This window comes from Epinephelus moara, chromosome 18 (assembly GCF_006386435.1).
Source record: "Epinephelus moara isolate mb chromosome 18, YSFRI_EMoa_1.0, whole genome shotgun sequence".
NCBI classification, from domain to species: domain Eukaryota; kingdom Metazoa; phylum Chordata; class Actinopteri; order Perciformes; family Serranidae; genus Epinephelus; species Epinephelus moara.
Genome location: NC_065523.1, coordinates 16251142 through 16268763, shown reverse-complemented (window position 1 = coordinate 16268763; position 17622 = coordinate 16251142). Strand labels below are relative to the sequence as shown.

The window sequence follows — 17622 nt, the reverse complement described above, 5'->3', positions numbered from 1 at the left end:
TCCGTCACCCTGCAAGGCCTCATGGGAGTTGAGGAGTCGCCGATGCCACTCCTGACGTCTGTACTCGCCGCTGCTTGTGGTTCCTCGTAATCACGGCCGTCACCGATGCGAAAACAATAGCAACTAAATGAAATCAAACTAACTGAAAATAGACGTACTTTGATTGTTTTCAGTTGGCTTTTTCTTTCCATTGTCCTGGTCTGACCGCATCAATTCATGTAGTGATGTCAGACTTTGTTTTTTTTTTTTGTAAGTCTTTAGAACTTCTGTGTCGTTGACATGAGCTCTCACAGGCCAGCATCAGTTCTTCGGTTAGACTCCAGATGAAGCGCTGGCTCATTTCGACTGTCCAAAAGCTCCAGCACATTTTTTGAAACACACTTTCACAACATGTGTGTGTGTGAGCTTCGCCACAGTTCCCTCAGGGAGACGGCGTCGACAGAAACCTCTGCCCCCTGTCTCGTATCGTCATCTGTCGCTTAGCTGGCTTTGACTCTCAGACTCTGCGGTCCTCGCATATTTACAATTAGATTTTAAAAAACTAGAGGTGTTACATGCAACATTTGGCATCTTCTCGAGTCGCAACTTGTGAGTCTGAATTGGTGTCCTTTTTTTTTTTTGTTTAGAAAAATATTAAACTTTCTCTTCTTTTTTTTCTCTTCAGTATATTGAAGCTTCTGATTGTAACAGAGAGACAGAGAGAGGTGAGGGTACAAGTGGTGCAAGCTCAGTGTGTGCGTGAAGACTTGTGTGTGTGTTGTTAGTACGATGCCAGTCTTAAATTCTGAGATGGTTGTCTTTGTAAAGTGTCTCATCATTGCTTTACGATAAGTGCAAATAGCTGCAAGTTTGTTTTTTTTTATCACACAAAAAAGGCTTTCTGCTGCGTCCTGTGTGTGTGTCGGGGGTGTCTGCAGTTTATCGGCTGCATCGCTGCCCCTTCTTGAAATAAACAGCCTGCAGAGCGAAGCTAAACAGGTCTTACTCGAGTGCAGTTCCCGTCTAGAGGTAGCTGTTAAGTGACCTTCAATGGCGAGGGAAATATGTGTGAGAAGTTAGAGGGATTTTTTTTTAACCTTTTCAATATTCTGTTTAAAGGCTGTGACTGTAATCTGTCTAAAAGTGCTAAATAACTGAATTGCGTCACTCCCCTCAAATACACAATTTGATGAAGAGTTAAATCCCTTAACAGTGATGATCACATCTGATTTTTACACAACCCTCTTGTAATACTAGTTTGTCCACTGACCAGGAATGTTCTGATATTCTTCTAAGAGTTAATCTGTGTGTGTAAGTGTGTGTGCATATCAGAAAGCCTGTTGTGTATGAGCTGTCCGTGTGTGGTGGAGAGATTCGGGAATGTTTTCTGGGGGAAAGTTACCCAAGACCGTGTAGCGTGTTTTGGCTCTCTCCCTCTCTCTGCAGCTCCAAAGGGAAGGGGACACACACCAGCACGTACTCTATGACAGGGCGCCGGGAGGGAGACAGCAGGTCAGGGGTCAAGTGACGGGCTGCGGGGAGCGTGTACGAGGGACACAGGGAGAGGAGGGGGGGGTTGTTGTCTTTACATCATAGCAGGACGCAGCAGCGGCAAAACCTCTGACGGCTGCCCCCGACGGAGGGGGGCGGAGTGACGGGAGCAAAGTACGCATGCACTTTGATGTTAGGCAGATGGGTCTGTGGAGAGGAGAGAAGGACAAATGTATTAATGAGTCATACAATTATCTTAATATCTTGAACTCATGCTTTCCAACTCCTTCAACATAATATAAAATCCAAGACAGTCATGAGATCTGATGAGACCAGCTCTCTCTGGACAGAGTGATCGCTTGCTTCCTGTTTTTCACCACTTAGTTTTGATGCATCACTTCTTGTGGGTGGAGCAGCGATGCCAACATCAGAGTTTAATTTGGACAAAATCAATAAATCTCTAACGATGATCTACCTCTGAAACTTCCGTAATCAGGCTGAAAGAAAAATGTTTTCAATGTAGCCCTGATTCAGGTCTTAAAAAAAGGTTATTACCCTCTATTTAAACTCCTTCTCCCTGACTTGGAGTCTTCAGTAGAACTGCAATGTTTGGTCGACCAGTTAATTAATCGAACAAAAGAAAAACAATCGACAACTATGCTGATAATCGATTAATTATCAAAGTAATTTTTCATGCAAAATGGCAGAAAATGCTGTTTTCAGTCTCTCAAATATGGAGATTCCTGCTTATCTCTGTCTTATATCATATTAAGCTGAGTATCTCTTGGTTTTGGACTGACAAACAAAGACATTTAAAGACATCACCTTGGAGTTTGAGAAAGGGGGATGAATATTTTTCACGTGTTTCTGACATTTTATAGACCAAAAGATTAATTGATGAAGGCATTTGCAGCCCTAGTTATAAGACAGCATTTAGTGCAATGCTGCTGAAATGATGTGCCATCTTAAATTTTAGGTTCAACTGAAATCATTTGGATTTTGCACCGACCTGACATCAGATATACTCCTCATCATATGTCCCTAAACAACTTAACAGGCTTTCATTAAGGAACTAAAGGTGCCATGTGGAGCCTTTTAAAACAAATAAAAACAACTTTAAAACAAATAAAGACAGTGTGTGTGTGTGCCCTTCAGGTCCAACAACAGGTTGAATGAATTCCCCTCCTCATAATATTTGCTAAACCAATGTTGTTTTGAACAACTGCATTGTTAACATCCATGTTTACTTGCCTGCAGTCTTCTTGTTTCCTTTGATGTCGCATTAATGTGTTTATTAGCATGGAATAGTGTGAAACCATCGATAGGAACGTGCTTCACGTGTTATGATTGAGTTTCACAAAATCACACGCCCCAATCGCGAGATCTCAAGCCCATACATCAGAGCTGACCTTCAGATTACGCTTACTATGGTTTATATTTTGAAGACGGTGTCAAGAACAACTCTCTTGCCTGCATTCCGTGCAGTTAAGTGGATGAGATCGCCACGTGCTGTGCACATATGCAGATTTAGGAGGAGACCAGTGAAGCTGAGAAATGCCTGTGCAACTCTACCCGTCGAGTAGCTACTCATGTTAAATAGCAGTCCACTTCAGTGTTTTGGTACAGCGGGTTTTCACACCTGATGTGAATCATACCTGAGTACACATGAACCACACTCAAGACCTCCTTTTTAAGTGGACCCAGGCACAGACTGATGAACTGTGCCGGGGTACGGTACACAGTGTTCACATTAATCAAACAAAGTGGACTTCTGGGTCAAGTGTACTCAGATCCTGGCCCTGGTTCCTGATGTAAAAGCCTCCTAAATAGCACCTTTGTGATATATTGTATCACAAACTCACAAGCTGTTTTGTGGTCACTGTACTTTAATTAATAACATTCCACAATCCAGAACTAGCCTGGACGGCTGAGCCCAACAACACAACCAACTGGCAGCTCCAAGGATAGAAAGCATATGCATGTAGAGGCTCTGAACCATGTTAACATCATTCAGCATAAACCTTATTAAATGTGTTTATAAAAAGTGTGTTTACAGTATATTCCACATATGAATCAGTGCTTACTCACTGCTGTCAGCCCACACAACTCACCCTTAGTCTCTTGATGCCTGCGCGGGTGATCTGCTGGCAGTCATAGAGCTCGATGCGATCCAGACTATGGCAGCTCTTCAGGTGCTCCAGTGAGGCATCGGTGATCAGGGGGCAGTTGTCCAGCTCGATCACCTCCAGACGGTCGTGAGCGCAGGGGCCGCTGCCGAGGTGTCTGATGCCGTCATCGGTGATCAGCTCACAGTGAGACAGACTCTGCGGGAGAGCCGACAGAGGAGCTCCATTACTCAGTTGTCTGCTAGAACAAGCTGCGATTTGGTGCTTGTAAATACAACAGGAGCGGCAGCCACACACTCACCAGGACTTGCAAACGAGGGCAGTGGATAGACAGCTGGATGAGTGTTCCATCTGTGATCTGATGCACGAATAAAAAACAGAAATAAATGTCATAACTGCAGTCTCAGTAAAACAGTGAGAACAGTGTTTGTGTTGCTCGGATTGTTTATTTACCTGCACACATTCTTCTAAATCCATCTTCTCAAGTTCATGACAATTCTGCGGCGGAAACAGAGACAACACGCAGAGAGGACACATATGATCTAATGCACTTTGGTGGAGATTTTGATTTTTATGACAAGAATCTTGAAATATTTTGTTTTTTTTAAGAAGTTTTGCGACAAAAAACAATTTTCCTTGTTGTGTTTTGAGCAAAATCACTTTTAAGAGATTTTTTAGCACCACTCTGTACATGTATTCAAGATATCTTCTCTTTGGCATGTAACTTAATACCTTAGATTTTTTTATATAAGTGATGTAGTTTGATGTTTTATAAATCAAGAGATATATGTTTGATTTTTTGAAGTATGGCTCTTGTAAGACTTTTTTCTGTGTCCTTTTTTGAATTTTTTAGTGTGAATTGTTTTATCATCTTGGACAGTTTGGATGGCTACCACACCTGCCCTCATCTTGTCAGGCTATTGGTGTACAATATGTATAAATATAGGTGTGGTTTCCACTTTTCAGCATTTTGACCTGACGTAGACCCAAGTACAATCCAAACTTTGTCTTTATTAAACTTTTGTGGCATGGAGTAAGTGTGCGGTGTAACTTTTTTCTTCATTTATGCTGTTTCCTGACAGCCTTGCACCCAGGTGAAGTGTGTATAAATACTCTCCAACAACAAAAAATGACTGTGACATTCACTTTAAATATTTGAGTCACTGAGCAAAGAGTCTACATGTATGTGTTTGCAAGAAACCAAAGTAGCAGATGCCACACTCACCCTTGCTAATGTAGTGAAGCCCACATCTGTAAGCTGAGAGCAGCGAGCCACTTCTAATATTCTGTAGGGAAAAAAAGAGCAACACAGAGTTATACATGGCATCGTTTACAATCTTTGGGACTCTTCAGTGGAGGGGCTTGAGATAACTTTGCACAGAAAAGGCACATTTATTCATTGCTCTCCACAATCTCCATTATAAACTCGATCTTTACTGCAGGATTAAATAATTAATCCGTTTTTATGATAATTATTTCCGCAAGCCATTTAATCTAAAAATGAGTCTTGCAAATGTTGTTTTGCCAGATATTTAAAAAAAATCTGTGAGAGAATAGCTCCACTGAAGTTTGACCCATTTCAGAGAAGTCTCTTGAAGCAAGTTACATCAGTCAGCCAGGGTCGAGCAAAAAGATAAAATAGATAGATTAGATAGATAGCGATAGATTCTACAGTTGCAGGGCCTTGGAAGTGGTGCACGGTCTCGTTCAGATCGAGGATGTAAGTGTAAGCGTGTAAATTCACCTGAGGCGGGGGCAGTTCTGTCCCAGAGCGTGCAGGATGGCGTCTGTGATATTGGCACAGCCCGACACACACAGAGACTGCAGGCGGTGACAACCCCGGCAAATTGTGATGAGACCCTCATCTGTGATCTGCTGCTCACACAAAGAGAGAGTGTGTGATTGCATGTGTGGGATCACTTCCACATTCATTGCTGTAATTTAAAAAACAACCTCCTTTTCCTGTGCTCGCTGGTATGCATGAAAAGCAATCAGTGTATGGACTTGGCCTATATTTATGTATTTACACTCAGCTAATGAGAGCAGTTTCTTGTCTCTAGCATTTTCTGTTTTAAGTGTTGCTCAGGGAAAAGTCTGTGGAGATCAGGCGGAGGGAAACCAGGTGAGAAATAGCTCGGCAATAGAAAAGGAAGAGGAGGAATGGCTGTGACAAGATGAGATGATGAGTCCTGAGGTGTGAGACGAGGAGGAGAAGGAGAGATGAAGGGGGAGGATGAGAGGAGCATTCGGGTGTCGACCAAAAGGAGGATTTTTAAAGACAGAAAATTAAATGCATTGTGTGAGCAGACTATTGGCTATGTGGGCTGGAAGTCCACCATGAGCTTTGAGCTGATGAGCACAGTGTGTACTTCGTGCACATCAGCCTAAACAACAATGTTGTGTGTACTTTTTTCTTTTATGCCAAAAATCCAGATTCAGGGGCACAAAAATTGAGTTTTTTCCAGTTTCATACAATTCATCTTTTATCCTTGTTAACTGTACTTACTGAGCATGTCTGCAAGTTGAGTGTGACCAGCTCTGGACAGTGAGCCCCGATATGCTTCAGAGCCTCGTCCTCTAGCTGTGGAAGAGATTGACAGAGATGACAGTCATCTGAAATCAAACTACATTTATTCAATTAATCATAAAGCATATTAAGATTATCCCACCAGCACCACAAACTGCAGCCTCTAAAATGGCCATAAAGTTTAATCACTGCCTCTGGCCACTGACTGTATATGTTTTGTCCTTTAAATTAATGATCTGTGACATCATCATGGAAATACGTGGTTGTTTTCACACTGTAGTGTTGACTGTTGATAGAAGAGGATGGTGCTATATGAAGGCGTTCACAGTGTAAACAGTGTCTGGCATGCCTTTCCGCAGTCACATCCTCTGTTGCACAGGAAGTGATGCATTTTATGTTTGCGGTAGTATGATTGTGTTCTATAGGAATGAAAATAAGAGGAACTGGCTGGTATGGTGAGGGAGGGCCTCTATGATGAAAAGTTCTACAAATTCAATTGCTTTCAGATTAATTAAATTTTAAAGTTATCTGCATCTCATTATACTCTAAGTATCAAACACTACAAGCCTTGGTCTGCAGCATCTCCAGCTCACACTAGTTCCTGAGCCATACCTGTGTGCATCCCTTGAGGAAAAGGCCTTTAAGTCCAGGACAGCAACGCACCAGGGCCTGTATGCCATCCTTGGTGACCTGATCACACCAGGAGATGTTGAGCTGCTCCAGCAGGGGACAACCCTCACTGACAGGAGGAAATCAGAAGTGGACAAGTGAGAGGTGGGAAACAAAAAAGCAAGATATCTCATTTGCTACTGGAGTGGTTTTGACAGAGAAAATCAACGAGGGATAACAGGTGGTATATGAAGGTGTCCAATACAGATCTTTCAAGAGTAACTTCGGTATTTTGCAAGTTGGACCCAATTTTTCACGATTTTATGTCTAAATGTCTAATGGGAACAACAATTTTTGAAATTGGTCCAGTATTGAGCGATAGTGCTGCAGCTGGCAGCCGCAAAACAGACTGAAATGTCACCATGTGGGGCATATGCATCGTCAATGTATGTCCACTAAAATGCTTGTTTTTGCCACCGACAGGCTCAGATTGTTTTTCTACGTGTCTGACAACATTATGGAAAGGATCCCTACAGAGACAGACCTTTTCTTAAAGAGTAAGATCCTTTTTGTTTAACCAGGAACAGCTCAGAAATCGCCACTACCAAACCAACCAGACTCCATTTAATAAAAAGCGTGTATAGAGCCAGCATATTTTCACATCTAACTGGGTGAATTAAAGGTTTATTTGAACCAAACCAGAGTTGGTAATTGTTGAAACAATAGAAAAATGAACCAGTTTTAGTTTTGTGAGTTTTATTTTGTATCTTTCAACTTTGAATGAAATTCATCTTATGATGATTAAATGATCAATTATTTGAATGGAGTCTGGTGGCTTTGGCAATAGTGATTTTGAGGCTGTTTTATGTTAAACAAAAAGGTCTATCTTTGTAGGGATCCTTTCCATACTGTTGTCAGACACTTATGATAACAATCTGAGCCTGTCAGTGGCAAAAACAAGCACTTTTAGTGGATGTCTATTAACAATGCATATGCCCCAAGTGATTACATTGCAGTCTGTTTCACGGCTGCAGCACACTCGTTCAATACTGGACCAATTTCAAAAATTACAGCTGCTATTAGTCACTTAAACACAAAGACAAAGGAAAACAGGGTCCAAGTTGAAAAATACCAGAGTTACCCTTTAATATGTTTTAAATTCAGGGGAACTACACATCACAATGTTGACCGTACACACCTGAGAGCTTTGAGTGACAGGTTGGTGATTGAGGTACAGGAGGCGAGGTCCAGGTGCTTCAGCTTTGGACAGAACTTACTGAGGCTGTTACACGTGCTGCAAAGGAGAAACACAATGAGTGTTTTGAAGGAGAAGTGACACTATGACACACTGGCATCCGAGAACAATGCATGTACCTGTCAGTAATCTTGGTGCAGCCATTCAGACTAAGCAACTCAATGTTTCTGCAGTTCTGCGAGAAAGTCCTACAGGAAAATAAAACATTAATTTGATCAAACAGAACTTGCCAGCCTCTCTCTGAACTAAAACTAGAATTTCCACCGGGCAAAGTCTTCGCCAAACTCACCTCAGGGCGCTGTCACCCACACCCAGACAACCCCGCAGGCTCAGCTTCCTAAGGAACCCTCCACATCGCTTTGAAATGTTCTCCACCACCCGGCCCTGCAACAAAAACAATCCACTCAGCGTGCTGTATTTGCTTCTACACCTAAAGTAATGACAGACTAGGAGTGAAGTGTGAAGGGAAAAGTACACAGCAAAGATTGAAGTTACAGGTGTGAGTAAGGAAGATCAGATTTACTCACCTCGATGTCCCTCTGAAAGTCAAAGAGGTCGATCCGTTGCCAGTTGCTGCCATCCAAGGCCAGAACATTCCAGGACTGAGAGCAGGGAGGGAGAAACAAGCATTTAGAGTCAAGTTTTTTTTAAATCATACCACATACACACACACAGGACGCACACTAAAAACACACAGACAGTCTCGCACGCATGCATCCACACACATCTTGTGAACACAGACTCACCCGTGAGACCTGGGCACAGCGACAGAGTGTCACCACATCCAGAAAGGAGAAGATTCTGGAAGACAGACAGGGACGGTTTAGAGACCCTGATCCCCGCTGCCAGAAGCTTCCTCTTTACATTAAACTGCCCTCAGCACAACCCTGCGTCTGCTTCCACTCACAGCACAGGGGTGTGAGTCAATCAGCTAATATTGTCTCTGACTGCCGGGAAGGATAGATATGTTTACCCTGTTTGCGGGATAGATGTGTTTACTCAACCTGGGGTCCTGGCGTGGTAGACACGCAATGTGCTTCTGCGAAACGGAGCTGGAAACTTTCTATAAGATGCCCACGATGCGGCAAAAAACTGTACTCTGGTTGAAGCGGCGATGCGGCAGGTCCCAGCGCAGCCTGCCAGCCTCACAAATCAGGGTGCTGGACCTGGCTGGGCAGCACAGAGTCAGCAGCCGCAGCACAGGCAGCTTGGCTGGCAAGGCCGAGGCTTGAGTTATGGCCTTCATTTTCTGTTTGCTCAGGGGCTCTTGATTTTCTTTTTGCCTGAATTCAATCTGAATGCTTTATAGCCTCAAGCATCTGTTTTTAATTACATTTTTTGCATAGGGGGAGCAGCGGTAGGGTGGGGAACAAGGGGAAACTTTCATGCTGGTGGTTAGTTTAGTTGAAATATTTGCTACAGGGCACATACAGTACATGACAGAGATGCGCAGTGTGTGTCTGTGTTTGGGGGTTGTAGCGAGAACATGGTGGTGCAAGGCCAATTGTGTCTAAGTGTGGGATTGGCTGTGCCGATCGGGAGCAAAGGCAGGGAGGTGAGTGTGACGTATGCAACATGCCATTTTTGCTTGCAAAAACCCCACAGAGATTCTGACTGAAGTGTTTTGAAACGTCACTCACCGTAGCAACAGCTCCTTAGGCAACTTCTTATTGATGACCGCCTCATCACTGTTTGTGAACATCTGAAAGAAGTGCAGAGGTTAATATTAGTCCTGGTGGTCTGTTTTAATATAGCTGGGCCGCCCTCCATCCACTCACCTCACTCAAGGTCAAGGATGGCCCCAGCATAAAAACAAGGATAAATGATCATAATCTAAGCAGCTGAGATAGAGTCACCCTCAGTGTCGAGTCACTGAGGGTGACAGGAGATAAAGCAGCACAGGAGACTGGAATTTGTGTCTTCTAAGCAAAACCAGCAGGATAGGACTTTGTACTGTTGAGTAGAGCCGTGATGGCCTCTGCTTTCATGTTATCTTTTCTGCATGCATATTCCCTGCTTACTTCCTGTGCCGTTTACACTGTTGAACTCACACTAGCGTCAACATCAGCATGGACTGAGAGTGTACACTGGAATTAGAGCTGCATCGCTTAACTGATTCGCTGCCATGTTTCTACAGTAGCTCAGAGCGGACAAACAGAGTTTTTAATGTGAAGCTGCTTGAACGATTTAACGCGTTTTTAACAATTTAAGGTGAGCACAAATTAACAGGTGCTGGGCTATGATGAGATGAACAGTTTACGAGGAACACTGACTTGTAACATAGAACTATTTCATTCTGGTTTTAATCACCTGCTTCATTTGTTTCAGAGAGACAAAGATCTCTGCTGATAATTCGGCTCCCAGTAATGACCAACCTGAACAATGAACGCTACAGGAAATATAAGTGGGAGAAGTTTAAGCTCGTTGCAATCTGCAATCCTCAAAGCTAGGTGTCACTAATTCCCCCCTAAATCTTACACACTGAAGCTTTAAATTAATCAGCAATTAATTTGATAATCGATAAATCAGTTTGAGTAATTTCTTAAGAAAAAGAAAAAGGAAATGTTCAGATTCAGGCTTTTTAAATATGAATATTTTCTCGTTTCTTTGCTCCTTCATGACAGTAAACTGGATGTCTTTGGGTTGTGGAACAAAAACAACACATTTAGGATGTTGTTGGCAAAAACTGGTTGACATTTTTCACCATTTTCTGACATTTCATAGACCAAACAACTAATTGCTTAATTGAGAAAATAATCAACAGAATAATCAACAATGAAAATAATTGTTATTGCTGAAGCCCTAACTAGAATTAGTTACAATATATTGTCTGTGACTCTTTGATGAATTACTCCAGATTCTGCAAACAACTAATGGATTTCCACACAAATAATTGCATGCTGTGGGAGCAAAACACGAGCCTATAATCCACAGAAAAAGCCTCAGTACACAAAGAGACAATTAATTAGCTTTTATTAAGACCCAGCTACTTAGATGCACACACACACACACACTTATTGAAAACTCCAGGCGTCACATTATTTGTGGGAAGTAACACTGTGCTAGATTGTAAAATGTAAGATGTCGAGAAGATGACATTTGGGTGCATCCACTGAGTCACAACAAGGCGAATGAAGCAACATCTGGCACAATCCATTTTCCTCCATAGATTTAGAAAGATAAATCTAAACCAGAGACGGGTAATTGAGGGGTGGGGGCTCTGGTGTGTAAATAAAAAGTGCACATGCTATTTACAATAGGCAAACATCTGTGACAAGATCAGCGAGGAATTTGCATGTCCTTATTTGCACTTCCTTACAGGTACAAACATGACACAGTCACGATCCCAAAATAAATTAAATGTTTATTTATTGTGTTCAAACAAAAAAAATTAATAAGTCCTAATGGAGTTTGCTGTGTGCCTGTCCTAAAAGCACATTCACAATAGCTTCAGATTTTGAGGGACGTACAAACTTAAGCAAACCTACTCATCAGCTCATAAAAACAAACTGACAGCTCTATCTGTTTAGAAATCCAGTCAGCTCTGGGTGGGTCAAAGCCTCTCTATGTCTCTCTGATAGACATACACACAACACACACACACACACACACACACAGCTGTCTATGTAGGGGCTGCCTGCCAGCGCAGACGTGTAAAATTTTGAGGGAGTAAGAAGGGACAGACATTTCGCGTTTGGATTTGGGGCAAATTGACTCTGACAGCTCGCCCTCCACAGTGCTACTTTCTGGCCAAATAATCCAGGGCCATTTCCAAAGAACCAGATGCGCATGGTCAACGGGCATACACTGTCCCCTTTTGTAATCTAACATAAAATGAACCTGATGCTGCATGAATGTGAGCATTATGTTTTCTCCACTGGTCAGCTATAGCCAGCGAAGCAGGCCTGGCAGGAGGTAAAAAGCTGGGCGCGCTGTAACCTCCAGCTAGAGATCATTGTGAAGTACAACAGAGACATATTTTTAAAAAAAAAACTCTTGTTTTGTTGCTTGCTCAAATTATTTTTTATACCAGTATGGCACTTAAACCTGTCCTTTACACTGTGTGTTGATGTTAAACCATTGGCTACATTTGGTTCAGATATTTAGTTTATCCTTATCTATCCATGGATGTAATTAAGGACAACTTACTTGTTTAACACCCAAGAGACGAGCCATCAGCAATAAACAGACTGTTTTGCTGCCTCCTGCTGAAACGGCTTCAACAAGTCTTACATCGCTTCACCCACTCAAACACAAGGAGTGATAATGTCAATCACAATATGGTTATTATTTACATATTGTTTGAATTGGGAAATGAAACTAGGGGTCATTCATGTCTGTCTACTTTTCAGAGAGCTGTAGTCTTTTGTTAAAGGCTGCTATACAACAACAGATCTGTATCTACTGCAGAGCAGTAAAGCTACATGGAGATTAAGAGGAAACTTCTGGAAATGCCTGTCAAAGTAAAACTCTGCCTCACAGACAATGTAACAACTGGGTTCAACTACTGTGCATTTGATGACCTGAAACTGTTTTACCTTTACTCTCGGGGTTCCTTCCATTAGTCTTTTTCCATGTATTGTGTTTTTATCCTATATCCTTCAACTACCTAAGTACATGGATTGATTGCATTCATTTTCATCAATAAAAATCAACTAGTAACCAATTTGTATTGCCCCACAAAAATAGACAAGGGAATGAAAAGAGCATGTATACATGACAAACATCTCAGCTCCAAAATCTCAGAGATTAGTCTCAAATAAAGCCTTCTTATAGACTGACAGCATCATGATCCATATAGAGAAAAATATACCATAGGCTAAAACAAACTGTATCACATCAATAATGCTCGTCGTCAATTTCAATGATTGCATGCCTTTTTCGAAAAACCTTAAATAGCATTTTGCATTTTAAGATTAGCATCTTTGTCAAACTCTACTTGTTATACTATACTACCAGGACTGATACAGGCTGATACATATGCATAGTAGACATACTGTATTGTATAGGCTTGCAGTGTCTTTATACTTCATACTGTAAACTTTACACTTCCCCTTGACAATAATTTAGCACATTTCTGCTGGGGCTGCAACTAACTAATACCTATTAATCTGTTGATTATTTTCTCAGCTAATTGGTTGGCTGTTTGGTCTTGTCAGAAAATGGTAAAAAATGTTTGTCAGCTATTCCCAAAGCCCAAGATGACATGCTCAAATGTCTTGATTTGTCTACAACCTACAAATATTCAGTTTACTGTCATAGAGGAGGAGGAAAAACAGAAAATGTTCACATTTAAGAATCTGGAATCAAATTATTTTGACTTTTTTTAATTACGATTACTGGGTTATAATTATTAGATTTTTAAAGTAGTTGACAATTAATGTGACAGTTGACAACTAATCAATGAATCTATTAATCACTGCAGCTCTTACTTCTGCAAAAAACTACTGGGCTACTTCTAAAACTAATTCGCCTTTGAATTGTGTAGGAGAAATTAATCTTATTGTATGTTTTTCTTTTTTATCTCCATGTTTCCTGGCTTTATAGTACTTACTTTTATTTTGTTTTCTGTCATGCACCAATACACCAAAGCCAATTCCTTGTATGTGAACATCTGCTTGAGAATAAATCAGATTCTTATGTCTTCACATAAACCTACACTAGACAAGTTGAAGGTAAGACTGGAAATTTCTCCCGTTAAAACTAAAAGCTCCAGAGCAGGTACCCCCTCAACAGGAGCCCCAAACCATGACAATACAAATATAATTAAGTTTTATTTTGAAGTCAAGGTCGCGGCACTTCCGGTATTCTCCTGGCCAAAATCCGCCGGACTTGACACAGCAGCTCCACCGCAGCTGTCGGGCCAGAAGGTAACGGCCTGAATCTTCTGAGTCGTCAGCTGTTGCACCGTTAAAAATAAATAAAACCACACACAAATCCCACGCTAGCTGGGGATTAAACAACACCAAGTGCTCAGGCTACACAGCCCAATGTCACCGGCCGGATACATACATTCATACATACATATCGCGTCTGAGTGCAAGTTTTCAACCAAAAATATTCAGCTACGCTCGCGGCTGCGACACAAAGTTTAACACAATGGTAAATGCTACAGAACAACGGCGTAGCTTACGTGCGTGTGTGCGTGTGGCCCCTTGTGCTATCAGTGCAGGTTATGGTGTGTGTTACATTGTGGCAGCTCGGGCCTTTTTGTTGATAGTTGGCTGTGCTAACACGGGGTGCGTGGAGCAGTCACAACCCGAGGCCCCCACAACCGCAGTGGCCGTGGATACACACTGCTCTCCATGCCAATAAAGAAAGGTCCTAGCACGTAAAAACACACCTCTGCGGATATGTGCACAATAATAACACAACTTCTTATAAAAGTGAAGTCAGCATATTCCTTTTCCTGGTGAATATGTTAACATGCGCTTCCTCGGCTGCTCCATGTAGCCTCTGTCTTTGTTTTGACGGCGCAAGGGGAGGCGAGGATAGCATTTTAGGACCTTTAAAAACCCTCCATTAATTGATGAACAGCTCGACAGGGCTTAGCGGGATATACCAAGTTGTGTCCTCACCGACATGACACGCCAGGCCTCGGCTGTGTTGTTTGAACAAAACAACAGCGTTTGACCTAATCCCAAACATTGACTGCGGAAGCTGCATCCACAGCACCATAAGCGTAGTTTTACAATAAATACAGCGACAGTCACCATGTAGGCCCATATCCTAACGTGTTTAACTGCTGTGTATGATGTGTATCAGTGACTGTCAGGTAATATTAGTGGTAGACTCACCTCAAACCGGCTCCGGGAAACACCATTTACCTCCTTCCCCATGTCGGGACGCTGGTTACCGACTCAATGAACTCGGTGTAGGCGAAGTGAAATGCAGATACGGGCCCTCTTCCTGCCGATTCCCCTCCACGACTATCATGCTACCGTTCTCTCGGTAGCTCCCGGGGTGCGATGTCGTTGTTTTTTCGGCCTGTAACACAAACGGCAAAGCCTGGTTTCTGATAAAATATGAGCTACAGGCAGCAGCCAGCCAATAAGCCAGCTCTCTTATCTGCTGGCTTCGCCCTCACCTCCTCCTCCTCCCCCTATACAGCTTTCCATCCATCCACACAATAGCCCGACAGGAATAGGACCTGGCAGCCTAAAATGGAGCTGCTACTACGCCTACATCACTTAGAAATAATAAATATAATGATGCTGAGCAGAGGCATGTATTGCCCAAACACACACACACACACAGAAAAAAAACACGACAGGCTTACTCACTTGTTGGCTGTTCCTTCAACCACAGCTCGCAGTGCGGACCCAGTACATGCACAGGAGCTAAGATAAATATCAAAGTGGGGTGTCAACCTTCTGACAGCTCACGTAGTACGAATACATGGCTACAGGCAACAGGTCCTGGCCTAAATATTACATTTATTATTAAAAAAAATAGTCCCCAGGTGGTGGTAGATTTTAACACAGCGCAAGAAAAATAGAAACCATTAAGGGTGTGCGAGAATATATAAAGCTGAAGCCTACCTGGAATAGCAACAACAAATAACCCACATCTTAATTTTTCAAATCTCTAATAATCCATTAATTTCTCCGTGAAGGCTCTGTCATTGAACTGTAGGCCAAAGCCTAATTTTGTAACAAGCACACAAGCGGAGGGTTTGCTCCTCTTATGACACATTTACAGTTTGCATGTGTATTAACTTTATTCTGGTTCATGTTTTGTTCTCGAGAATACATTCTAACTTTGTTACTACTGTAAGAAACGACACTTCCTGGTTTTATTCTCCACCACGCCCCATTAGACAGCGCATCCAATCGGCAGCCAGGAAAGCAACTCGTCATTTTGCGTAATCATACTGGGGAACACACGCTTGGATGTCGTCTGCAGTGCCACATTAAAAACTGAGGGGCCTTATACATTGTCCACTGAGAACCCCCTTATTTCTTTCTCACCTACAAAAAAAGATTTTCGTTATTTCCATTCTTTTAAATGCTTTGTGACAGAAACATTACCTACAGTAATTGTTTTATTGCTGCTGCAGGTAAAGTTATTACTCTGTCTTTAGAAAGTAAATGCTTAATTAAAATAATGTGTGGTTTCAGTGTAATATAGCCTATGAGATTCATCACATGTTGATTTTATTTCCATATGATGTTGAACTGACAAAGCAGACACTTGTTTTTGTAATCTAATTTTTGTAAACTAATTTAAATGTTGTCACCCTATTTATTTAGTTTAAGAGTCATTAAACTTAGTTTACTTGGTAAGTGAGCATATGCAATTCTTGGCTTTTTGTCCTTGTTATACAAAGCCCAGCTGAAACAGCACAAATCCACTATAGAATAGGTGTGTGAAGTTTGACTCCAGCTACCATAATAATCGACTTGACTTAGCTCACTTTACGAAGCCCAAAGGAAAGACTTGTAAAGTCTTGTAAGAGTTCTTGTAAAGAGAGGCACTGGGTCTTTCCTTTAACTAGATCACTGGTTCCCAAACTGGGTGTCCCTTCCCCCACTGGGGGTCGCCAAAGCTGTAGCTGTGCTTTTAAAAGATATACAGTTGGCTAAATATCTCATTCATTTCTGTCAAGAAAACAACATAAAATTATTTTTAAAGTTTAGAGTATTATTCAAGATATAAACTTAAAAAAAACATATCAGAGGATAATGACATGGTGAAGACCTGAACACAAGCTATATTTACAGTCTCATCCTGCATAAAAAAAAGTATGCTGTAAAAACAACCACAGAGCAAATATTACAAAGCCTCAGAGAGAAGGAAACTGTAAATCTGCCAAAAAAAGAAGCCTATTAAGTGTGCATGAATGTGTTTTTTTTTTAACTACAAAATACAGATTACATATGCTATTACATATTCCTTGTTCAACTAATTTATGTTTTAATGCATGTTACATTTTTCAATTTTTTTTAAACGAAAAGAACTTGAGTTCCTTGAAAAAATAAAAATCCTCAAAAACCATTATTATTATTTTTTAGTTGAATATCCCAGTGTTTGTTATACTGATGCTAAGTTTGACTTAAGTGGTTTCTACTACACCTAACCTGATACTTGAGTTGTGAGACCAGTATAAGAGATTTGTTTATCACATAAAACACTTATGGTATCTGTGCTTTATCTGCTAGATTACCTGGCCCCAGAGCTGCTGTGGAGTCATTTGATTAAAGACATCAATATAGATATCTGCAATCAGATAAGGAGGGTTTTCAACCTAGATTGTGTCACAGGGGTCCTCCTCAAGACAGGACCTCAACATTAGCAGAATTAGCAAAGCAGAACCCACTATTATCATGTCAGTGGATACTGTACTTCAGAGGTGCATATTTTCAGTTAAAGTAGCACAAACCATGACAAACAGAAAGCTTGGAGCTCTCAGGGCCTCAAGACAGGTGCCCACGTTGCCTGCTGGTAATCCAGCCTTATCGTTTTTAAAATTTTAAACCCACCATGCCGATACTTCCGTTTTCTCCGAGGCCGTTACTGTGTTCTTTTCTTGCAAACAAAACCCTGTAATAATTGTCTGATTAACACATTATTTTCTAACTTGCACAGATTGATGCATCTCTCTGACCATTTTGTGCTGCTGGCGCGCGACCACG

The 17622-nt window shown here is 41.6% G+C and overlaps 1 protein-coding gene across 2 annotated transcripts; it reads right to left on the bottom strand.

Moving 5' to 3' along the window:
- Nucleotides 1-868: 868 nt before the first annotated feature.
- On the bottom strand, nucleotides 869-17577 carry fbxl20 (F-box and leucine-rich repeat protein 20). 2 transcript variants are annotated; one of them, XM_050070136.1, is made up of 16 exons: nucleotides 15271-17577; nucleotides 14785-14974; nucleotides 9628-9689; nucleotides 8734-8788; nucleotides 8515-8589; nucleotides 8277-8371; nucleotides 8107-8175; nucleotides 7931-8026; nucleotides 6736-6862; nucleotides 6103-6177; nucleotides 5341-5471; nucleotides 4822-4882; nucleotides 4050-4094; nucleotides 3898-3954; nucleotides 3582-3794; nucleotides 869-1677 (listed from the first exon to the last, which is right to left on the bottom strand). In XM_050070136.1, the coding sequence occupies exons 2-16, from the start codon at nucleotides 14824-14826 to the stop codon at nucleotides 1570-1572; spliced, it is 1311 nt and encodes a 436-aa protein (XP_049926093.1). In that variant the 5' UTR covers nucleotides 14827-14974; nucleotides 15271-17577; the 3' UTR covers nucleotides 869-1569. The 2 variants fall into 2 exon arrangements, with proteins under 2 accessions (XP_049926093.1, XP_049926092.1); XM_050070135.1 differs by lacking the exon at nucleotides 15271-17577 and having other exon boundaries at nucleotides 14785-15233.
- Between the last annotated feature and the right edge of the window lie 45 nt (nucleotides 17578-17622).

Coding starts and splice junctions, on each gene's coding strand:
- fbxl20 (XM_050070136.1), bottom strand. CDS start 14,826: ATGGGGAAGGAGGTAAATGGTGTTTCCCGGAGCCGGTTTGAG. Junction 8,590..8,733: donor GCTGTGCCCAGGTCTCACGG/GTGAGTCTGTGT, acceptor CCCTGCTCTCAG/TCCTGGAATGTTCTGGCCTT. Junction 8,027..8,106: donor TGCACCAAGATTACTGACAG/GTACATGCATTG, acceptor TCTCCTTTGCAG/CACGTGTAACAGCCTCAGTA.